The sequence below is a fragment of the Taurulus bubalis genome (genome assembly GCF_910589615.1).
Source record: "Taurulus bubalis genome assembly, chromosome: 8".
Classification (NCBI taxonomy): Eukaryota; Metazoa; Chordata; class Actinopteri; order Perciformes; family Cottidae; genus Taurulus; species Taurulus bubalis.
The window spans coordinates 4,308,314-4,333,372 of NC_136596.1; the positions used below are offsets into that span (position 1 = coordinate 4,308,314).

General features: G+C 43.7%; 2 protein-coding genes across 2 annotated transcripts; both read left to right on the forward strand.

Moving 5' to 3' along the window:
• Nucleotides 1-5,010: 5,010 nt before the first annotated feature.
• On the forward strand, nucleotides 5,011-14,784 carry letm2 (leucine zipper-EF-hand containing transmembrane protein 2). The gene is made up of 11 exons (XM_079222479.1): nucleotides 5,011-5,122; nucleotides 5,848-5,916; nucleotides 7,103-7,634; nucleotides 10,177-10,320; nucleotides 11,192-11,335; nucleotides 12,220-12,423; nucleotides 12,548-12,667; nucleotides 13,113-13,232; nucleotides 13,481-13,579; nucleotides 14,015-14,083; nucleotides 14,620-14,784. Exons 2-11 carry the CDS (start codon nucleotides 5,870-5,872, stop codon nucleotides 14,674-14,676), a joined length of 1,536 nt encoding a protein of 511 aa, XP_079078605.1. The 5' UTR covers nucleotides 5,011-5,122; nucleotides 5,848-5,869; the 3' UTR covers nucleotides 14,677-14,784.
• Nucleotides 14,785-18,850: 4,066 nt separating this feature from the next.
• Nucleotides 18,851-20,738, forward strand: LOC306740015 (uncharacterized protein). The gene has a single exon (XM_079222118.1). The coding sequence runs from the start codon at nucleotides 19,127-19,129 to the stop codon at nucleotides 20,081-20,083; it is 957 nt and encodes a 318-aa protein (XP_079078244.1). The 5' UTR covers nucleotides 18,851-19,126; the 3' UTR covers nucleotides 20,084-20,738.
• The last annotated feature ends 4,321 nt before the right edge of the window (nucleotides 20,739-25,059 follow it).

Sequence of the window (25,059 nt, forward strand, 5' to 3'; positions counted from 1 at the left end):
TGCAAAATTCCACACAATATTTGTTCGAGGCAAAACGTGTGTCAAAATAGCATTTTAGAGAAGTCCTGGTCCACACACACACACACACACATCACATTCTACAGCCTTAAGGAAACGTCTTTGTTTGGTGCAGATCGGCGCAATCATCCCACCAGAATCAATCATGTGAAAACGATCGCTTCTTCTGGCATTGCAAATCATAACGCAGTTGCAGCACCGATCAAAACAAATCATAATTAGATGTATTGCTTTTTAAAATGGTTTGGCACTAGTGTACAGTATGCACGAGTCTCATAAGTGGCAGCTCTGTGACATTTTGCCCAGAGGCCCAGGAGCCTACAAGTGTTCAGATTCTGGGATGCGATCCCAAACGGGGGTTTGCCGTGCGTCAGTCAGTCAATTTGTGGAAATCTAATTAAAAACACAAACGTATTTATCGTATTTATGGTAAAAACGCACATCTGCATGACGCATGAACGCAACATACCCGGTTTGCTTCCAGACAGGGGCCCGTCTGCCGCCTGACCCCGTCTGTATCTACACGGTTTAAGGGTCTTTAGTGGTGCATATTTGCAAACAAATCTGCATGTGGAGCAAATAAAATAATTGCCAATTAAGGGGACCCTGGGGGCCCCAGAGCAGTACCCCGCTTTGCCTAGTAGGTAATCCGGCCTTTATGCTTAATGAAGTCACTATTATGTGACATGTAGCACCATCCTGAGAATACATGCGGTGTCTCTCAAATGTCACCTCGGCTCCCAGTACACTGAAGAGCTGAAATGATCAGAGAAATAACTGAAATCACACATCACTGATGTTTTAATTTTTTTTTTAGAGGTTTTTTTGTTTGTTACCTGTTCACTTTTGTATTGATTTACTATTTACCTTTTATTTGTATTCATTTTTCTATGCAGAACTTGATGTACAGTAATTTATTTAGGCTCTTTACCTGTGTACAACTAGTTTTACGTCTATATTTTGCTTTTATAGTATACATAGGCCTAATGTGTGATGCTTCTATGATAATAATCTGAATATTAATTGTTAGTCGAAAGCCCTGATAAACTCACAGACAGGGAGTCAGGAGACAATAAAAGGACCTGTGTGGTCAAACTCTCAGCACAAATGATGACCCATTAATCTCCATCAGTGATCTCAAACTTCTCCCCATTAACACACAAAGACAACCAAAGCTCGGCAGCTTGTGTATGTGATGAAGTTTCCTCTGACAGCCGTTAATCATCGTTTGGTGTTTCCATTTCATGAACGCCAACACATGGTGGCCTGCTATCACAAAACAAAACAAAGAGCAGCTACCTGCGCCCGCTTTCGCCCCTCGTTTACTTCACACAATTTAAATATATATTATGATTAATTAAACCGGTTTAAAAATGTCGGCGCGAATGGACTCGGTCCCCCGACCGTTGGTCACTCGGCCCAACGGCTATGTAAACACCCATAAAGGTGTCAACTAACGGCGACTAGCTACCCGCGACGGGTGTCACTATTGTGGGGTCTGTGTGTGTTGTGGGTAACATTAATATCGGCTCACACCAGTGACAAAAACGAAAGTAACACACACACACACACACACACACACACACACACACAAACGTTTCTCTGAAGGGTCGTATAGCTTTCTGCGCTGATGTTAGCCTGAAGCTACCTGGAATCTAGTCTTTGAAGGAAAAAGATGTTCACCGTTTTCGGGGTTATAAAACCACTACACGGTGGTGGAGGAAGAGTGGGGGCACCATTTGTCTTTTAATACACACGAATAAGCATTAAAAGGGTTATTCATTATCAGTTAGTGTCCACACATGGAAGAAGATGGAAAGGGAGAGGAGGTTGGGGGGTGGTGGAAGCTAACGGCGGCTAAGCTAACGCTCCGCCGCCAATATGGCTGCCTTTGCCCCTTTAAATCAAATTGTCTGCCGTGGTTATACCTCCGTACGCCGGCCGTTTTCGGCGAGGAATGTGGCCGAACATAAGCTCACTTCGTCCCCAAGCGAATGGTCCGAGCGGACGGAGACACCGAGGTGTGTGTGAGTGTGTGTGTGTGTGTGTGGAAGGAGGGGGGGCACAACAACATGCAGCGGGCAGCAAGGCTACGAAAAACACGCTTATCGCTAAAGAGGAGAGCGGAGAGGAGCAGCACAGATTCAGAGAGAGAGATGTGCATAGTAAGAAAATATCAATACCTTCAGCGTGTCCCATTCTAAACACATACACCAGCCAGCAACGGGTCCTCGTGTAATATATAAGGAGGAGGGGGGAAGAAAAAATAAATCAAAAATAAATCCTGTTATAAAGATAAAGCTCAGGCCTTTTTTTTTTCTTCCCCTTTCTCGTTTTAACGCAATTGTGAACCGAAAGGAGGAGGGGGCTGTTCCGCTCTTTGGTCGCTGCCCAATCCCGGAGCGAGGCTCTTCTTCGGTGTCAGGGACGGGAGCGTTTTAGTCGAATCCCCGCTACAGATGGACGTGTGATCAAAACCCTGCGTGCAAGTCTTCTTCTTAATAATGATAAGCTCTACTCCCTCTTCCTCTGGGTTAACAAAGGCACCCAGCGTTTCTATTTTTTCTTCTTCCTCTTCTAGTCCTCGGCCTAGTGGTCGGTCTCTCCTGCAGCTCAGCGCCAAAAAAAATCACACCGATCCGGACCGGAGGGGTTATGAGGAGCACTCCGGGATGTGTAGTTTACTTCTGACAGCGTCTGCTTTCATAACGAAAGAATGTGCACCCCCACCCAAAAAAATAATAAAAAAGGGAGGTAAATGATGGTTAAATAGTATAAATCACGCATACACTGACATTAAAAGGAGGACATGTCTTCTGTTCTGAGGATGGTGTTAAAAAAATAATAATAAAAGAAACAGAAACTGTTTGAATATATATATATTTGTAATACTATCATATAATTAAAGGTTAAAGGTGATGTGAACGGTAGTACATATTTGTTTTGATTATTTTTTTATTGTATGACGACCACAACGTGACGCAGACTCCGTAGTCACGTTTGCGCCAACAACGTCCTGTCGCGTCTGATTGGCTCTCATGCGCCTCCTCGCCTGATCTGGAGCGCAGAGGGCCGGGAAAGGAAAGACCTCTGACTCTGCCTTGGATTCATGGTACCAAAATTAGAAAAAGGAAACCTGTTGGACAATGTCAACAGAATGCATTTCTACTATAGCGTGTTTGTTTTTTTGTCACTTACATTGTTTTATTCATTTACATATATTAACATTAAACATACATACAACAATGAGGTTTGTCTGACAATGATACAGTACAGAAAAAAAGAAAAACAGCAGACAAACAAAACTAAAACAAACACACAAAAAGAAATGTACACTCACCCATATATTTTATTTTTTTTTCGGACTATTTTTTCACCCCCAGGACTATTTTTTCTTTCTTTTCTTTCCTCTTCTTTTCTTTCTTCTTACCGGTCACTTCCCTGCACACTTCATATCTAAACACTCATGCCACTTAACATACACTTTAACTTAAACACATATGTCACTTTAACTTTAACATACACTTACAGTAACATTATCTATTTGTCTGAGCACTTTATCTTATACTTGATTTAAATATCACTGCACTGTTGTTGTTGTTGTTGATTGATGTCTGTCTCGTCTCACGTCTCATTTATGCACACACCTTCCACCTAGAAAAATTCCTTGTTTGTGTAAACATTCCTGGCAAATAAACAGTTTCTGATTCTGATTCTGATATTATATATCAGAATCATATATATATATATATATATATATATATATATATATATATACGTATATATATATATATATATACGTATATATATATATATATATATATATATATATATATACGTATATATATACGTATCTATATATGTATATATATATATATATATATATATATATATATATATATATATATATATATATATATATATATATATATAAATATAAAGCACATTCAACAGATTATTTTTGACAATGGAAAAATAAAAATTAACTGAAAACCCACAAACTTTCTGAGGCATCCTCCTTTTATGTCAGACCATGTTAAACCCGGCACATTAAAGCTCTGTCCACTTACCTACATCAATGACTTGTCAATTTCTCTTGATATTTGCCCGAATGAAAACTAATTTAAAAAACTGGGTACTGGGCCAAATGATCGCTGGTCGACTAGGATGATTTACATTTGAGCGATGCTCAGCAAATTTACCTCAGAAAAAGCATTTAAAAACCAGAGGATGTCTAGTTGAAGCGTAAACTGCAGGTATATCTGGCAAAGTGGCCAATGACCACCACACCACAAATATATATATATATATATATATATATATATATATATATATATATATATATATATATATATATATATATATATATATACCTATTGGTTATCATTATACAGGGCCCCGTATTGACTCGTGCAGTATATTCTATTATATTCATACAGACACTGATTTCATAGACTTCTAGACCCTGCTGTTATTAGTCTCTCCACTGTCACTGTATCAGCACCACTCACTTTATCATGTTTTTGTCTCCAAATGCTGTTGTGCAATTTCTACTTCTATTTGATTATTATTCTAGTTCATGTTCCTCCAATAATTTGACACTTTCTGTTCCCATATCTGTACTTGTACTGCAACAACCAAAATGTCAACCACAATCCATCGAGGTGAGCCATAAGAGGAGGGGAAAGTTGTGAGAATTACAATTCGGTCAAGCTTAAAGACATTTCTCTTATGAATTCTCATAGATTCTCCAATGATGTATTCCGATTTTAAGATGCTCCACAGAGTAATTCATCGCTCGAAACATAGACGATCTTCGGTGGGACTGCACACAACATTCACGCATGTCCAGTGTGACCTTTCAGTGCAGCTGCCTGGGGAAGGCTGCACATGACGAGAGGACGACGAGGAGCCCAAACACGACGACTTTACCAGCATAAACACGCCGTAAATGGGGTTATCAGCAACACCAGCCGCTACTCTCGTCGCTCCCGTTCACCTCGACCAATTATATTGGATGGATTATTTTTTTTCACGTCTCACCGAGAAGCCTTACAACGCCCAGTCAGCAGCGGCGGCCATCGTTCCGTCATTGACGCTGGAGGTGAGTTGGTTCGTCATCCGCCGACTGCCGTTTCACCAGCTATCTTAGCCAGCTAACCTGCTAGCATAGCTAGCGCTAGTGGCTGACTCTGCTAGCATGATGCTAACGGGGATCCTACCGCACCGGCAAGTTTAAAGCTTTTGAGAGTAATACACGTATTTATTTATTTTAATAGTTAGGGGGTACACCAGTAACCTCACTTAACCTTCGAGGCAAACCATCAAATAGTTGAGGATTTCCTCAAGAGTTTAGCATTATGTTGACATTACGTCCAGTTAGCGCAACAGTCGCTGCTTTAACCTAGCGGTTACTCCAACTGACGTTAAGCAGCGAGGACGGTCTGAGTAAAGTATGCGAGCCTTTTCACAAGTATGTCATCAATTATGAGTATTTGTTGATTTTAACGGTGTGTTAAGCTGCCGTGCATTAACGTTGGTTGATACGTGATAGCTGTCGGATATCTGTCGTTACATAATATTGAGCTAACCCGCTGTACGCTCGTGCTAATGTTAGCTCTGTCATATTATATCATTCACAGCTCGCGCTAGCTTGTACGCCGTAATGTCGGTCACGTGTTCGCTCTGACAGGAGACTGTGTGTGCGTGATATGTGACAGATATTCTACGTGTTCTGCTTGTATTTTTCCATTTTTGCCTGTTGCTGCACAGCGTGAATTGTAACCAGACACCTAACACTACTGTCTGTCTCCATGTGTGCTTTAACAGATCACTGTAATCTGCCCCTGCAATGGCAGTCTTTAGTCACCAGGTGCTCCTTGCAGTCACAAGATCAAGGTAAGTAAGCGGCACATGGCTACATTTACATTCTGTAAGTTAGTTAAAAAACTGAAGAATTATAGCAGCCGCAAAAGCAGGCTGGTCCCACCCACTGAGTAACAAAACAAAGGAACTGGTTCTCCTCACAAAGATCACTGACAGTAACTTTAAGCTCCGCTGAGTCTCAGCAGAGTCAAAAGCTGTTTTTGTTTACCTAATGTCGGCTGCAGAGAAGCCCATTCCATGTCCTGATGACACACAGGAGGTAAACACACGACTGATGATGCAAGATCAGGACACGTGCAGCTGATAGGCCGGCTCTGTCCTCACTCTCACTGCCCAAAGTTCTCGTGACCCTTTTAGTTGCCGGATTGTTGGACAACATGGCAGTGCACAGCAAGAGTCCATACACCTATTTGTCAGAGACTTAACCGTACCATGTATACTGAGCTAGCGATGCTTTTAATATCTCCAGATTAATAAAGCCACGGTAACATCAACAATATTGAATTCACAGGTACTTGATCAGCCATTACAGAAACGTTTCTCTCCTCTGTTATTGATATACATGATGAAAGATCTCTATCTATATTGCCCGGCCTTGGACACATTTGCGTCCCATTAAAGGTTCTCTGTGGGGTTTTTTGACCTGTACTATAGTGCCCTGTTTTGTTTGTATTTGGCTTACAGGGACATTTCACGCTATTCCACTAATCTTCGGGTGGTAGTAAAGCTCCAAGAAGCGTAGGATGTAAACAATTGACCAATAAAATAGTCGCCAATTTAAGTGTTTGTCATCGACTAATTGTTGCAGCTCTATTAACTGATTTAATTCATTTTCAAAGTCAGCTTTATTGTGAATTCCTCAACATGTACCAAACATACAGAGGAGTTGAAAAAACGTTTCTCTCCTGTCCATCATATAAAGTGAATACAGATAATAATAATAAAGTGCAAATATTAAAAACTTTTTTTCAATTTGTAGTTTTAGCTCAGAATCAGGTTTATTGGCCATGCGTGTTTATATATACAATAAACAAGATGCATATAAAAAGACATTAAAGACAACAGAGTAGTGCAGATGGAGGTGTCTGATTAATTGTCCCTGTCTGGTGGTTTTGGCTCGATCGTATTCTTTCTTTACTTTTTTAAAGTGCATAATAATACGTAATAACTAAGCAGTCTCCCTTGTTGCTGTCAACAGGGGATCCTATTTGTTATCCAAGAGGAACAGCTGCTCCTCGTTGTCTTCCAAAGCCTATCTCCACGTAGACCCTCCTCGCCAGGTCTCGTCCTCGCTCGCACTCGGGCACTCCCGCTACGGCTCCCCCCACGGTTACCGCGGCCACGCCATCGGCCGCGGCCAAAACTCAGCCCTCCTCGCCCGCTCTCTGCACAGCTCGGCCGTTTGGCTCCAGGAGATAAAGCAGGAGGACACTAAAGCATCACCAGCCGTCGCCCAGGATGCTTCCCCAGAAGCCTCCGCGGAGGCTAAAAAGACCCAACCTCTTTTGACTCCCGCTCCGGCACCCGCAAGCACCGCCACCGCCACGGCCGCTGTGCCTCCGGCGCAGGAGAGGACGGTCGCAAAAAAGGCTCTGCATCAGAGGATTTTGGACGAGTTGAAGCACTACTACAACGGCTTCCGGTTGCTCGGCATTGACATCAAGATCGCGGGCCGGATGGTGTGGAGGCTGCTGCACGGACAGCTGCTCACGCGCAGGGAGAGGAGACGGGTAAGAGAAGCGTCATCGACTCATCAGAAACAATGCAGGAGGCCTCACTCAAAAGTGTAGCTTTTAAATCAACATTTTATAAAAAAAAAAAAATGCCTTTTTTCGTGTCGGTAAACCATTAAAGCTCCTAGTTTCTATTGGTCATGGAGAGCTTTAAGCTCCACACACTGCAGTGTTTCATGAGGTATTTTAATTCAGACTTCCCATACTTGTTCCCCAAGTTCTGCACCGATCCTCCTCTGTTGCCCTCTGGTCACAGTAGCACGTCGGCCTCAATTCCTTTTACAATGGTCTGGTCTCTTTTTTTTTTTTTTCATTTATCTTGACCAAAAGACTCCAGAGGTAGTCGTCCCGGTTCTTCCCCATGATCGTTATCAGCGAGACGTACATTTTATGGCCTCAGGGCTCATTCGAATGTAACATGAAGTAATGTGTACAGCGTGTTCCCAAAGCCGTAACTCGTGTGCGCAACAGCAGGTATGCAGCGGCGGGACAGACACTCCCGTGAATGATCGCTCAGAGTTTGAATTACATTTTCCTCTACGGTCCTGAAATGCGTTTAATCTGAAGCGTGTGAGTGTGTTGTTCTTTAAAGCCGGCTGTGAGTCCTTTCACACTAAATCACAAAGCAAACAGTCAATTTAAGAGTTCAGCTGTAGGTTGTGCAGCAAGAGTTCTTGTTAACTCATTAATAGTTGAACAATTTTCAAACACCTATCCAGACCATCAGTTGCAGATCTGCTATTTTTTATTTTTATTCATTTGATATTAAACTGAATGTTGTTTGGTTTTGGACCGATTGCTATTTCCCTCCTTTAAAAAAAAACAACGTTTCATAGAATAGATATCTGCTTAAATCTATGCAGACACTTTATTTTTTAGCTTTAGTCTTTACCAAAATATGCACTAAGACCATAATCACCATGTTAGTAATCAATAAGTTATTGTCTCTTTGTTTGGCTCCTCAGCCCAAACGGAGCTCTTGAATATGCATCATCGCTCGAGTAAATACAGCCGCACACGACAGGAAGGTGCTCTTCTTTTCCATCCAAAGTAATAGGATTTAAAATGCAGTTTTCGACTAAGAGCAGCATGTCAGAGGAACATGACGCTGAAATAAATCCAGTATGGATGCACCTTTTTATTAAAGCTGAACCATAATTACAATTTTCATACAAAAAAATCTATCAGCCAATATTCATTATTTACATAAACGCATAAAAAAAACTTTGATCTGTACTGAACGCTTAAAACTGTTTGTGTTTTTTATTGCTCAAACATCTTTGCTGCTTCTTGTCACTAATTGGTCAAGACAACATATCTGTGGTCGACTAATATCAGCCGATCATTTGTTAAAAGCGATGGCCGTGTTTTCAATCCGTGCCGTTTACTCCATCGCGGCGCTGAGCAGTTTAAAGGTTCAGCAGTTGTGAAGTTGTTGATTTTTCTCAGTCAGTCACAAGTGCTAATGTGACGCAGCCGATCACGTGACGTGGTCGGCTGAGCGGGTTCTTGGTTGTGTTCAAGAAACCGTAACGAGAGTTGTTCGTACCGGCTGGATTTGGCTCCGCTGAGAAGTTCTCTCTTCATATCATGAGCTCCTCCCTAAACCTAAATCTGTGCACATTTCAGATGAGCTCCATGTAGAGAAGACGCTGATGCATCATTGAAAAAGGACAAACTGTTACTGTGCGTCTAGCTCACTGATTAGCGATCGGATAATATATATATATATATATATATATATATATATATATATATATATATATATATATATCGGCAATGAAAGAGATTATCGGCAATCGTTTTTTACACGGCGATATCACGATGATTTTAACTCATTTATAACCAAGCTGTTATATTTTGTTCTGGGCTCCATAAGAGTTGTTAACGTTATGGATGTCATTTTGATTGTGATATTAAAGATGGGATAATGACGTTAAACTGACCATGATGCTGTGGCTTTTATAGGAGGGTTGTTAATACATAAAATATTTGTTTTCACGTTTAAACATTGTAAGCAAGTAAAAACGTTTACACTCTTTTGTAAATGTTTATTCGTGTAACTTTAACTGTACAGCTTGTAGACATCTTAAAGGTTTGATTATTTCACAGCAACGTCAGATACAGATACACACTCAAGCTGATTTTCTAAATATTTATTCAAAGAAGCAGGAAAAAAAAAAGCGAAACTGGACTAATTATTTCCAGAAAAAAAATATATATATATATATATATATATACGACTAGTATTGTTATTTTTAAGGTGATGCAAATATTTGCGCAGTAGAAAAGCCTTCAATAAAGTTCTTTGGCAATCTGATCTCCTACTGGCGATCTCGAGTCGATGTGGAAATAGAAACCCTCATGTCCCCGAGTTGTGCACAGTAGTAAAACTGAGTTTCGGCTATTTAAGGACTGGCAGAGCCACGGCACACATGTCATGGATCTGACATGCGGAAACCCTTCCAAAGACGACGGCGTCCCGTTAAAAAACACACACACACACCACAATAACATCGTTTGTCTCTTGTGCTTCCAGCTGTTGCGGACCTGCGCTGACCTCTTCCGCCTGGTGCCCTTCACGGTGTTCATCATCGTTCCTTTCATGGAGTTCCTTCTTCCCGTCTTCCTCAAACTCTTCCCGGAGATGCTGCCCTCCACCTTCGAGACGGAGTCCAAAAAGGCATGTACACGCGCGCGCACACACACACACACACACACACACACACACACACACACACACACACACACACACACACACACACACCCCGCTGCCGCCTGCGTGACCTCGCCCCAGGGTTCTTTGTAATTATATAACTGCTTGGATAAGTCTGCTGATCTCAGCGCCCCGGGCTCAGCAGACTGTATCTTCATTAAAGCCGTTGTTCCGGTAATCATATCGATACCGCGTTCCTTTTGTTGACGTCTCTTCTCCTGTAAAGGGAAAGCAGCAGGCGTCTGATGTTGGGCCGTGAACTCTGAAGCTCCCTGCTGGTTCTGGAGCACGGTTCACAGAAACGCTCTCGTGTCCGGCCTCCGAAAATGTGACTGAACATTAAATAAATAACATTGTCAAAACGTGATTAGAGTTGTGAGAGAGAAATGTGTGATCTATGATATAGTCAAAGCTATGTTGGTGTATTATGATTTAATCTACACTGAACTTTGTGCAAAGATAGAGATAGATAATACCGTTTTCTATGAATTCTTTTGGGGGCAGCAGCGCCTTTGTTGTTTATTATCATTAAAGAAACATCGCTTAAAATGTTGCTTTAATGTTTAATAATAATCTGAAATAAGGAAAACACAGATAAGTAAAGGCCTGAACAGACGACCACGCAAAACCGAATTAAATCAAAATTGTTTAGGTCGTCTTTTTGTACTCGACGACCGAGCCGATGACGTCTTTTATTAATCCAACGCCCACAATGAAAAGTGTTCTGTAACGTTCAACTGTAGAGAACAACCAGCACACCGTTCTGACGTGGAGAAACCGTAAAAGAGGTATAATTAGTTTATAAACTAACCCGTTCCTCCCTCCCTCCTCCATGCAGGAGGAGAAGCAGAAGAAAGGTCTGGCAGCCAAGCTGGAGCTCGCCAAGTTCCTCCAGGAGACGATCGCTGAGATGGCTCGACGGAATAAAGCGAAAGCTCAAACGGACGACGAGACGCAGCGCTTCTCCACATACGTTCAGAAGGTAAACGACACCGGGAACTTCCTGTGCGTCACACATCCGTCCACACGGCCCAAGTCGAAGTCCCCTTGAGGGGAGGAGCCTGTTTTCTGTGTAGTGCTGCTTGTTATTAATATTATATAAGAATAATTGTATTTTTAAAGCACATTTCACAGAGAAGAGGTCACAAAGTGCTGTACAGTTTAAAAAAAACACACAGTAAAAACACATTCAAAGATGGAGGAGTAAAAAACACAATAAAACAAATGGTGTAAATAAATAAAAACGGATAAAAGGCAGGTCATCAGGTGTTTAAAAGAAACGCCGTCTTTTTTTAAAAGACATCACCGTAACGCTCCAATTATAAGCAGGCATACATACAGGCATCTATATACATGTTTATTCTTTTAATCAAACTATTGTCTCATTCATTTGTGTCATTTAAGGTTTACTGTATGCTTTTGGAAGTTTAAATACTACATTTCCTCACTTTTTCGAGATTTTACTAAATTTTTGCTCATGGAAATTTGGTTTAAAGTCATGGAAATCCATTGGTCACAATGTGTATGGACCCTGGCCGTGAGAGATCGTCAGGTGTGCCGTGGGAAAATATCCAATTTCACTTAATCGGTCCAAAGAAATATTATTTAGTTGCCGCAAATAATGTTCCATTGTTGAGTGTCTGAACTGCAATATAGTAGTAATGAAATACTCTTCCATGCCAGTAGGTAGCGCAATAATGACCGACCATGTATGCTGTATTATGCTACAATGTGACATTTTGTACCTTTTTTTTGGTTGTTGGCGTGTCGAAAATGTTCCGCGGCTCAAGAAAGGTTGAAAACGGCGTCCTAGTGACGCGTCTCGGCGTTATCGGGTCTCACACCAGTGACTGTGTCCCTCCTCAGGTCCGCGGCACAGGCGAGCAGCCCACCACCAAGGACATCGTCCGCTTCTCCAAGCTGTTCGAGGACGAGCTGACGCTGGAGCACCTGGAGCGCCCCCAGCTGGTGGCTCTGTGTAAGCTGCTGGAGCTGCAGCCCATCGGCACAAACAACTTGCTGCGTTTCCAGCTGATGATGCAGCTCAGAACCATCAAGTCAGACGACGAGGTGAGCTCCACCCGAGGGATTGTCGGTGTTACTTATTCCAGTCCCTCTTGGATTTGTGTAATCTATTTTTTTCTCCCAAGCTCGTGCAACAGTTTTGAACTTTGAACCCTCGGTTTCTTCACAGATGATTGCAGCGGAGGGCGTGGCAGCTATGAGTGTGTCAGAATTACAGGCCGCCTGCCGCAGTCGAGGGATGAGGTCTCTGGGTCTCACCACCGACCAGCTCAACCAGCAGATGCAGCAGGTGAGCCAATCCATTCTTAGGTTTTTTTTTATTTAGCTTTATCGTCGATCTTGTATGATTTCCCCCGATTAACATTCCCAGCTTCAGGGACCAGATGAAACTCTGTGTATAAATGTATTTTGAGCATCGCTTGAGCAGGTACAATGTTGGTAAAGCCTCTCATAAAACAAGATTTTTTTAAGTGAATTCCGAATTTTTATATCTTGGTATTATTATGTCGTTATTTCGGCATCCTTTTTATCAGTTTTTTTTTTTTTTTTGGGGAATAAACACGAATGATCCTGCGTTCAAACTCCCGTGAGTAACCCGATGCAAAAATTAGCTTTTGCGCTTGGAGTGAGCGCGGCATAAGTTTTTGCAAATAGTGTTTTTGGTTCACGCGATGAATGAAGCTTTTTATGTTTTGTAATTGTTCCCCAAATAATAAACGCTGGTCTCCGTCTAGTGGCTGGACCTGCACCTGAAGGAGAACGTTCCCCCGTCGCTGCTGCTGCTCTCCAGAGCCATGTACCTCACGGACGTCAAACCCAAACCTCCAGTCATCCCGCCTGTTCCCAAGCTCGAGGTTCGACCTTTACAGCCCACTTACAACCTTAGTGCACGTCCACTCGAATGTTCAGATTAGAGAAAAGAAATGAACATTCGAGCTTATGCAGGTCACTGAGTTTTGGTGCCGGTCAGTGTTTGCTCTCTGCTTCTTTAAATATCCAGTATCGATGACTTTAATTCAGCCACCGAACAATAACCCAGCGCATGTAGTCGTTTGTGGGATGTGGTCGTCTTATCAGATGTTTTCTGTTTATTTTTTTGCAGAAATCTACTCCCCCTCTAGCAGAGAATACCGGAGCAAACACAACCTCAGTCAGCGCGGACATGTTGACGGACCCTGCGCTCATCATCAAAGACCGACCGGTCAGTAAAACATCATCAGATAAGATCAGCGGTATTGACTATTGAGAGGAAGTGAGGTCACCGTCTGTCAACTAGCAGGTGTACTTGCCGCACTGTAGCTCATTATAGTCCAACGGCGTTCTGAAACGGGCAACACAAGGTGTTTTTTGAGGAGGAGAAGTCCTAAACCCCAAAACATCACGTGGGTTGCTGCAGCAGAACGCCGGACTAGCCGTGGACGGACACAGAGGTGCACACTCAACCGAGCGCATGATCCTCCTGGCGCAGAGGATTAGGAAAACAGTTTCTTAAAGTCACTGATCTTCACAGAAGTTGTCGCTCCTCAGAGTTTTGCACACAGTGCACTATTTGTAGAGCATCGGTTATCCAGAAGAACTTCAACATCCTGCAGGAATAATCCATCTTATAAATGTTTTTTTTTTGATCCGTCTGTAGGTGGAGGAGATGAGAGACAAGGCTCCAATCGTGTCGGACAAACCTCTGACTCCTGCCGAAGTCCTTCAGGTGAGAACCGGTTGTTGCTCGGACCTGTGGAACCCGCAGAACCCAGTATGAGACGTTACGCAACACGGGGGTTTCATAATCCACTTAGTTCCTCCCGGCTTTGATCTTTCTTACATGGCATGCTAATCTCTCTCGTGGGACTACAGCTCTAGAAAGTCCTTGACTACAGTGTGAGACGCGTTGGGAATCTGTTCAGTTTAGAACAACTAGAGGTTTGACAGAATCGCAAATACAAAAACAGAAAAACAGAGTGCTTTGTTGGGACTGAACATCTCAAGTTAATCTGTGTGAGGTTTAAAAATAGCCGATAAATATAGACCTGCCACTGAGAGACTTCTTCTTCTTCTTTTTCACACCACCCTGTCCCGTAGAGACGCTACTACGTCTCTCTCGTTCCGACACGTTCTCTCTTTGTTTCGGGTTGGTGAGCTCACATAGCTGCCGTTTATAATGTGACCTTTGAACTCCGTCTCTTCACGCATTCCACACATTCTTAGTGTTGCAGTTGCACTAACCTCTGCGACCTCTTCCCGCAGGCTAAAGCAGCAACGGAGGTGTCCCAGAAGAGCAAGATGAGTGCCAACGGCGTGTAAAGTGGAGCGGGAGTCTCTGGACCGGACACAGGGTTGACTCGGCACTGTGTCTTCAGGGCGGGGCTCCATTTCAGTGAACCGCAGTTATTTTATTAATTTTTTTTTTAAAACGCCTTCTTGTGTCCCTCGGGACGGGGAGGGGATCCGCTGGCTCATCATCTAGGAGGCCTGTCCTCCACTCGTGCACCTCCCACATCCGTCGACGCCCACAGGAGGGTCTGCTGACGTCTCGCCGGACCATCAGACCGCTGGCGGTGCTCCGACCTCCGACCTGATGTCCAGGAATTGACGCCCTCCCCCCAAACCCTCCCACGGCAGGGCCAGGTCCGCTGTCTGAGTCCAGACGGTCTCCTCCTCCTGTAAATTTGTAAATATCCTGTATATTTGCGTCTCTGTCCTACATCGCGGCGGCAGCAGCTCTGTACATTTTGCTGTGCAAAGGCAAACGCTCATCTCTCTCTGCACGTTTTCGTTTGTTTTTATCTGGATACCTTTTTTCGCGACATGAGAGAAGTCATCCTTTTTAGTCTTTTTTTGTTTTTTTTGTTTTCAGAAATACGTTGCTGAACTTTTTGGTTCAGTAGCTGTCTCTCTCTCTCCCAAACCCCCATCAGCCTCCGTACAGGGGGACATAGCGTAGCTGCTTGCTGCTGCATTTAGCAAATGAAGACTGGTATATTATTAAAGAGAGAGGTCACTCCTAAAACCCAGAGGTGACTGGTAAAGCGCAGCGCCACTGGTTAACCACTGAACAGACTATCTGTACATTTTATCAGCATATACAGTATATATATGTATTGCATTTTAATCACTGAATTTAAGAATTCTTTAAACTGAAAAGAGAAAATACTTGTTGTTGTCCATTTGAGATATATTATTAATATGGGAGAGCAGCTTAAATCCTCAAGCCACATGAGAGAAATGTTTAGTTTTTCGGGTTTTGTGGCTCTAGAACACATAAATGTAAAGCATTGATTCGCCCAGCTGTCCGACAGCATTAGAAGACCCTGAACGCTGCAATTGGAAAAGTTTACCGCATCATCGTGTACTGCATAAATACAGGGGTGTGGGTGTGTGTGTGTTTGACAGTGCTTAAGATTTTCCATCCCTCTTTACACATTTGGCATTGTTGAAGTAACATTTTGTCTCACACTTTTTTTTTTTTAACGAAAAAAAGATTGCAAATGAAGATTTATAATATTAGTTTTTACAGATGTGCCTAAGGTTAAAGGGCAATTTTGTTTGCGTTTGCATTTTCCAGCAGATTTGTCTATATTGTACCCATTGTCAGTTTTTGATTGATCGTTCACCTCCGTGTGATTTAAATTGCCCCGTTAAACTTTTCCCTTTTTTTTTTTTGTGGAAATTCCTTCCCGGTTTGATCCCGGGTGTTGAGCCGAATCCAAATTAATAATTTCCTTGTAATCACCTGTGTTGATACTGATTGAAAAGGCAATCACCTTTTTAATCAGCTCCGCACAATAAATTAAATTAAATCACAATAGTTACTTGATCTTATCTCTGCTGCCGTAAAACAACAAAAAGTTGTCAGAGTTCTAAAACACTTAATTTTTGTAAACGAAAAGGGTCGGCGCTGTTCAATGGGTCGCATTAATGACCGGTACCGCCCACTGCCAGATTTCTGCTGCGCCTCTGGGACCCTGAAAATGAAAATTATAAATGTTAAAATGTCTCTCCCAGTTATTAGAGAAAATGCATTCTTCTGCATCCGCAATTAAATTCACCCACAGATATTCCATCTAGTCTGAAAATGACTTTCATTTTATCATAGTGTGTGTGTGTGCATGTGTGAGTGTGTTGACACAACAAGAAACTTCCTACTGCCGCCTCCCTGGTAAATCAATGCCATCAGGACGTGTCCTCTGTCTGTAAAGATCCTTTATTATAGTTTAAAAAAAGACTGCAATGCTGTCCAGTTACATCTTTCCTTGCATTGAATGTATGCATCACATGACCAGGGGAAATGAGCGTCTGTGTGATGGGGAAAACGAATTCACACAATTAAATTCATTTAACCCTTTACCGACCGTGTCCTATCTCTGTGTCGACAATTTATTTAGATTATCACGAGGGAACCAACGTGAAAGTCGATTACTCGCTCACTGCTTTGCTAGACTTTCTTAATTCTTTTTGTTGATGATTTTTAGTCTCCATATCAGGTGTTCACAGAAAAATGACATTTGGTGTCTTGTCATGGCCAGCAGGTGGTGCCATCTGCACACAAATCCTTGTATCATAAAATGGAAATACTCAAGTAAAGTGCATTACAGTAACTGGAATTAATGGAGCCTATAGTTACATTCCACCACTGTGTTGTTACTTTAATGTTATAAGATGTTTTTTGTGAAATTTTGGGGTACATTTGAAAAAATATATATAACTGTAAATGTGGCCAGGGTCAACGGGCAAAAGCAAAATTTAATTACAGAAATATTCACCGCCATTGTATTTGGGTGGAAGTGGGAACCAAACCTTTTTAGAGCCAGACAGATATGTAAACACCAAAATAGTTTTCAGGTTTTAAGTGAGAAAATCATGATTGAGTGAAATGACCCTTTAACTCTCACCATCACCTGTGCTGCGTTCACATCCCATGGGATATAACAAAAAGGTTAGGACATACAACTCTCACTCTCTGAGTTACTTTTACCCCTCAACCCCCAGTATGTCCAACTTTGACATTACTTATTTAAGTTAAATTGAAATGCTAATTTGATATAATAAAAAAGCAAACAGTTAGTTTACTCTGTGCTGTTGGCATGTTTCCTCAAAGCAGTGCTTAAAACAAACAACAAATATAGATTCATGTGTTCATGTTTGGGGAGAGGAGGGGAGTTAAAAATATGTACCCGGAGGAGGAAGAGGAGGAGGAGGAGGAGGAGGAGGTTGGGTCACACAGAAAGTTCGGGAGGCACCATTTCTTAAAGAGAGAGACGTGGAGCGGACACTTAAGTTACAAGGTCAGTATCAAGTGTCCACGTTGTTTAGGATATTCTGTTTTTCAGTGAAGAGTTGTCATGTAACTTTTTCCATAGACTGTGTTTATATATATATATATATATAAAGAGCAACACCAAAGAGCCGCCTCCTTGGACTATTTTTAGCCTCGCAGATAACGCTGTGTTGTTCCATGTCTGACTAGTGAGCTACAAACAAAAACAGGTGGTGGTGCAAAATTACACAATGTTTCCTGTGACCATCCAAATGCAATGAATACACGGTGCCGGTAATCAGCTGGTAGACAAACATAAGTCCTCTAAACATGCAAATATCGACTTGCTTTTCTCTTAAAACTATGCATCGGTGACACATACTGCAAGAACTTTCTCGAAACTCTACTCAAAAACCATGAATGCATCGTCTCTTGTACTTAGACTTTGCCGTGTGGTGTGGTAATGTATTCTATTTGACTGTAGATAACATGCTGTGTGAAAACTTAACCTTCTTATATTTGTTGTTCTCTTTGTGTTTCTTTCCCCGGATCCTCTCTGCGGCGCAAAAGATGAAGCTGACTGTAACAAATCTGTTGTGCCTGTCCCTTCTTTTGGTTCATACTAATGTTTCGTTGGCCACGAAGAAGGGAGGGTTCGGTGGGAAAATAAGTCTCTTTAAGAAGACCCCCAAAAGAAAGGATGGAACCATCAAACAACCTAAATACCCTCAGCAACCAGACCGACCAGGGGGTTACCCTAATCAAGGAGGCACCCCTAATCAAGGAGGCACCCCTAATCAAGGAAGCTACCCTAATCAAGGAGGCACCCCTAATCAAGGAGGCACCCCTAATCATGGAAGTTACCCTAATCATGGAAGCTACCCTAATCAAGGAAGCTATCCTAATCATGGAAGTTACCCTAATCAAGGAAGTTACCCTAATCAAGGAGGCAATCCTAATCAAGGAGGCTCCCCTAATCAAGGAGGCTACCCTAATCAAGGAGGCTACCCTAATCATGGAAGCTACCCTAATCAAGGAGGCACCCCTAATCAAGGAGGCACCCCTAATCAAGGAGGCTACCCTAATCAAGGAGGCACCCCTAATCAAGGAGGCACCCCTAATCATGGAAGTTACCCTAATCATGGAAGCTACCCTAATCAAGGAAGCTATCCTAATCATGGAAGTTACCCTAATCAAGGAAGCTACCCTAATCAAGGAAGTTACCCTAATCAAGGAGGCAATCCTAATCAAGGAGGCTCCCCTAATCAAGGAGGCTACCCTAATCAAGGAGGCTACCCTAATCATGGAAGCTACCCTAATCAAGGAAGCTACCCTAATCAAGGAAGCTACCCTAATCATGGAAGCAACCCTAATCAAGGAGTCAGGCCAGGATTCCCAGCTGGGGGCTATCCAGCTGGAGGTTATCCAGCACAGGGTTCCCCATACGGAGGAGGTTACGCTGGTCAGGGCGGATATGGAGGTTATCGAGGTGGCTACATGAACTACAACCCTGGTCAGGGCGGTTACGGAGGAGGGTATGGAGGCGGATACATCAACCAAAACCCGAACAACAGAGTCCTGAGCCCTCAGTACGGGAGCAGCTTTGGCTACGGAGGCCCGGGTGCTGGTGGCGGTTCTCCCTTTTCCCACTCGGTTCAGGCGATGGGCATGCGACCCTCCGACAGGTCCAGAGGGTTTGGAGGCAGCGCGGCGATGGCGGCGGCCGGAGGGGCGATGGCCGGGATGGCCCTGGGCTACGGGCTCGGGAGGTTCCCCCGTCCTCCCTTCAGCTTCCACAACCCCCAGGAGGAGCATTACTACAACTACTACATGTACAGGAAATACGGGACCAAGTCCACCGACACCAACGACTACAGCAGAGACTACAGGTACGGCCAACCCTCTGTGACCTACAGCAGCTACATGGACGCCTGCATGAAGAGGACCGACCTTCTGCGGGCGGAGAATCGGAAGGCGAATAACAAACCGGCCGCCACCACCACGACCACGACTACAATCACAACCATCTCAACTACTTCTGGCACAAACACAACTGCTTCTGTCGCCCCCGGCCTCGGCAGTGACACAACAAAGAGCCACGTCCCTGCAGCAGGAGACTCCTCGACCTCCGCACCTTCAAATGGGTCTGAAGCCGACCCGGCGCCTCCAGCTTCACGGGTTCTCAGACAAACTGATGATGATGACGACGATGATGACGATACAGTCAGCATCATGGAGATCGGCTACCCGGCACTGATCGAGCAGGTGAAGGCCAGGAGGTGTGTGGGGCTGTACATGGTCTACTCTGAAAAGTACCTGAAGAAGACGACGAAGCCCAGCCCCACCGATGGAGTGCAGGGACTGGAGACGGGTCTGGGAGGCCTGTTAGCTGTGGTCACCAGTTCTACTCTGATGCTACTGAATAGCAACATAATGTCCTTCACCTGGAGTTAAAGTGGCACATTGTGAGCATGTTGGCAGGCTAACATTAGCATCTAGCTCAAAGCCCCACAGAGACACCAGCATACTGCAGCTGTATAATCAGTCCTGTTTTATTTGTGGCCAGTGATTAATTTGTACCCTGAGGCTACATGGGGAGGATCTGTGTGCATAAAAAGCTCTTCCACAAGGATCTGCTGGTAGGAATCTGTTTTATGTAGTTGGAATATAAGAAAGCCCCAAATGATTATGGGTAACCACAGCTGAGCTCAGCTACCTCTATTACAAACCTTTGTGCTCTGATTTGAGAATAAAACCCAAAGCCGCCAATGAGCAGCTCCCGAGTTAAACAGCAAGCGGCTGAAAGGTTTACTCTCTGCATCGGGTCCCATGGGTCTCCTTTTACATACATTAACAATGAATGAAACCGGCATCGTTTGTAATGGAGCTCTTACAGCCTTTGGTTTGTGTCTGTCTTTCCTGAGGGCCACTGCTCATTCAGGCATGAAGCATTTAGATTGTTTATGTAAACACACATTTTATGGTCCCCTTTCAGATATTGACGTATTATTACACAATAACATGCATGCAGCAGTTTAATGTTTAAACTAGATCGTGCACTATCTTGTACTGTACTGCCTTGCATCACCTTTTATAAAAAAAAGGGCCTATCGTTGCAAAAAATAATTATTTTTCTTTCCGCATGGTGTTCAACGTGTCAGGAAATGTATGAATAAGTGGATGAAATGGGTAAGTAAAGTACTTTATAATATAATTAAGTACATGTTCTTAATCTGTATGCTGGGAAATATGCAAAGTGAGACCACGCCCCCACCGTCTGTTCCTGTACACGAGACGGACAAAACCTGCAGATGCATGTTCATAACAGAGACGGTTCCGAACCGATTTAAAGCCATTGGCGGAGCTTGTTTTTGTATTTTAATGATCATTTGTTGTTGTTTTTGACAATAAGTGTTACAAACATTTAAAAACAAAAATTACATAAATGCCAGGGGATCATAATACTGACATGACATCTCAAATCAACTCGTAAAATTCTTTTGTGTTTCTATTTTTAGAATCTCGAATTGATAAAATATATTATTTGAATTCCTTAGTTTTATTCCATGATGAAAAACAAAAAAGGTGGGTAGGGTTGATTCATTGGCGGAGCTTCAGAGCTCGTGCGGACCACATCCCTCGCGCCGCGTTACGTCATCTAGCATTATCCCGTTTCCAAAAGTCTGCATCAACACCATAGTGGAGAAGACGACCCGGGACGCTGCTGAGGCTAAACAACACGGACACACACACTCACACATTCACCACTCAAGGTAACGTTTTGTTCCTTTTTCCTTAAAAAAAGAATAAGAAGCATCCTCTCCAATGTAATGCTGGTTTGGGGGATTACATTCACAATGTTGTGGTGTTTTTGTTGTTGTTGTTTTTACCACACGCGACCATCCCGGATCTGAAATAATAATAATACAAATAGAAACTTAGCTGAAGGCTGTTCTCGCAGTATTTAGCTCCGTTTCTTGACGCCATGTTTTTACCAGAATAAAGGGCCGTGGCCGCGGACAAGCCACATTAAAGTGCGCGCGCTGTCAACACAAGGGCATTATGGCGTGAACACAGCGCGCGTGCATGTGCCGATGTGCAGAGCTGTTTTTTTTATTATTATTGTCGCATCAACGTGCATCTCCTGCATCCCCATCACGAAACACGAGGTCCCGTCGCTGCGTGTCACTGGCGCACCTGCTTTATGCACCGGCTGCGTTTAAAGCCTTTTTTTGTCCCAAAACTGTTTGAATTAAGGTTTAAACTATGACAGCAGATGGGTTAATCATTGGATTTATGAAACATAAAAAAAGAGGAAAGTAATCTCCTCATTGTGACTCGTGCATGATTATGAATTAGCATATCGTTGATCACAATTACAAAAACCTTGTCTCATAATAAAGACAACACAGAATCAGTCAGACACGCAGTTATTAATAAGAGAGACTTCAATATCTTATATAATAAAAAAAATCGGAACCATTTATTGCCATGCATGTATGTACAGGGAATTTGTGCATAACATTTCACATTTAACAATAAACAGAGTGCAATAAATGGGAGCATGAATATTTACAATTGAATCTACAGTAGAATATAAAATTAAAGTTAAAATAAAGTGCACGGAATGTAAGTGTTATGTGAAGGTGAGTTTACACATAACAACTCGGCTAAGGTGAGAGGCGATATGCACACACACACACACACGCACTCAAAACTGCAACAGCCATTTCCTAAACTTTGAATGCAAAACCTCTAACGATCAAATCGGGTCTTTGTGGTTATGGATGCAGATTTGTAACGAGGAGATCTTTCTCGTTGAAGCGAGATCCTCTCACCTGCAGCAACAGGTCGCACAGCACTGTGCTATTTGGAGCCAACCTGGAAACCTAATTTGAGGAACCACAGCTCTGCGTTGTTGAGGCGGTCACGAACATGAGGGGAACATGGAGTGTTGCTTCTACTAGCTCGAGTTCGTAGAGCACGTTTCCAGAAACTGCTTCCCAGCTATCATTAAGTGGGACGAGGCTATTTCAGGGTAAAAAGATGAATCCCAGTGTAATTATGATCTAACGCCGTCCTGATTGTCCTGTTCTCTCCCTGCAGGGCGGCGATGAAGTCCCTATCCGTGCTGTGCCTGTCGCTCCTTTTGTTCCACGCTCCTTTTTCGCTAGCCAGGAAAGGAGGCGGCTTCGGGAAGGGCTTCGGCTCCAGGAAGTCCTCCACGTCCAACCGGGGCAACACCAACAGCAACAGGAACAACGCGGCGGGCTCCAGCTCTCAGGGTGGATACCCCAAGCAGCCGGCGCAACCCAACCAGGGAGGCCGCCCTGCGCAGTCAGGCAAACCCGGGTATCCCCAGCAGCCGGGCGGATACCCGAACCAGTATCCAGCCAGGGGCTCCCCGTATGGAGGAGGTTACGGCGGCCAGGGCGGCTACGCTGGTCAGGGCGGTTACGGAGGAGCGTATGGAGGCGGATACATCAACCAAAACCCGAACAACAGAGTCCTGAGCCCTCAGTACGGGGGCAGCTTTGGCTACGGAGGCCAGGGTGCTCGGGGCGGTTCTCCCTTTTCCCACTCGGTTCACGCGATGGGCATGCGACCCTCCGACAGGTCCAGAGGGTTCGGACGCAACGCGGCGATGGCGGCGGCCGGAGGGGCGATGGCCGGGATGGCGCTGGGCTACGGGATCGGGAGGTTCCCCCGTCCTCCCTTCGGATTCCACAACTCCCAGGAGGAGCATTACTACAACAACTACATGTACAGGAAATACGGGACCAAGTCCACCGACACCAACGACTACAGCAGAGACCGGTACAGCCAACCCTCTGTGACCTACGACAGCTACATGGAGTCCTGCATGAAGAGGACCGACGGCCTTCTGCTGGGGGAGAATCGAAAGGCCGATTCTGCCGCGACCAATGTTGTCGTCTCGGCTCCGGGCAGCAACGCAACGGAGACCGGCAACGGCACCGCAGCGGGCAACTCCTCGACCTCCGCGCCTCTAAATCCTGAAGATGACGACGACGACACGGTCAGCATCGTGGAGATCGGCTACCCGGCCCTGATCCAGCAGGTGAAGGCCAGGAGGTGCTTGGAGCTGTACATGGTCTACTCTGAAAGTTACCTGAAGAGGCCGACCGACGCGGCGCCGCGGCTGCAGACGGGCGGGCCGGGGTTTGCAGCCGTGGTCGTCAGCACCACGCTGATGCTACTGAATAGCAACGTGCTAATGCTGCTCCACTGAGGCCGACGCTAGCAGGGAAAGGGATGGAGGGCGTGTTCGTTAAAAGGGGAGGGGAATGACGAGGAGGAGAAGTGTGAATTTCTACTTTTTCTTAATATTTAGGCGTCACGTCTTGGAACTATGTGTTCGAGCAAAGGCCGGCTCTGAGGGACAAAGGGAGCCATTTTCCTGTTATTAATAATTCAAACGGAGGAGAAATCCGGCCCATCAATGTCCATTTGGAGTGAACTAAGCATCTCTCTAGCCGGAAGAGATTACATTACAACACACCACACAGTGGTGAAACTCCCCACAGTGTGCTCTCTCTCGCCACATTGTCTTCTTAAATGCGATAGGATTATCCAGGGTTGTTGATGTCGGAGGACAGTCGAAAGAGTTGTAAAAACAGGAAATAGCGGTTTATACTGGACCATAACACGTCTAATACCATTAGTCTACCATTAGAATAACAATATCACTGCCTTTTACACTTATAAAGTGGCATAACCATTTGTAATGATTCATATCTACTCATTTCTTTGTAGCTCAAAACATAAATTGACTTTTATCATATGAATGAAATACATAACCTCAGCCAGAAAGGCGGATTATTTAAATCTGCTGGTACTTATGTGACGTGGGCAAACGGACTCTGTATGCATGCTGTTGTGCCAACACAGTTACTTTGGAGCCATCACAAAGTGCGCTTTTTCCACAACTCGTTCTGAATGTCGTCTTCATGTGTGTACTGCTTAGGACAGTGTGTCGTATATTTTCGGATACTTTTTTTTAATACACTTCTGTCAGCGTTCTGCATCGGTGTCCTTAACCCCGAGCCGGAGATTCATCTCCAAATCCTACTGAGTCTTATCTTGCGTTTATCAGCTGAGTTTATGCACGGGGAGATATGATTTCTACAATCATTTTTCTTCTTTTCTTTCTCTCTCTCTTTTGCAGAAGATAAGTTCTTCAAAAACTATTTAAAAGTTACTCTCTGGAGTTTTTATTAGTTCAATAAAAAAAACAGTGCCACCACCGTGTTGGTATATAATCCTCTCTTTACTGTTATGTGTGACGTTATGGGATCAATATTACTGGACCATTAAATGATTTGTTGACTTTTACTTAATGTTAATTTAAACTTCTTTATATACTGTTTGGGTAGTTAAATCCAGAGCAATGCATCACATTCGAAAATCAT

What these genes read in the sequence shown, in the direction of transcription:
- letm2 (XM_079222479.1), top strand. Translation starts at nt 5,870, where the DNA reads ATGGCAGTCTTTAGTCACCAGGTGCTCCTTGCAGTCACAAGATCAAG. An exon ending in CTTGCAGTCACAAGATCAAG is followed by an intron (nt 5,917 to 7,102) that starts GTAAGTAAGCGG and finishes TGCTGTCAACAG; the next exon opens with GGGATCCTATTTGTTATCCA. An exon ending in CGCGCAGGGAGAGGAGACGG is followed by an intron (nt 7,635 to 10,176) that starts GTAAGAGAAGCG and finishes TTGTGCTTCCAG; the next exon opens with CTGTTGCGGACCTGCGCTGA.
- LOC306740015 (XM_079222118.1), top strand. Translation starts at nt 19,127, where the DNA reads ATGAACTACAACCCTGGTCAGGGCGGTTACGGAGGAGGGTATGGAGGC.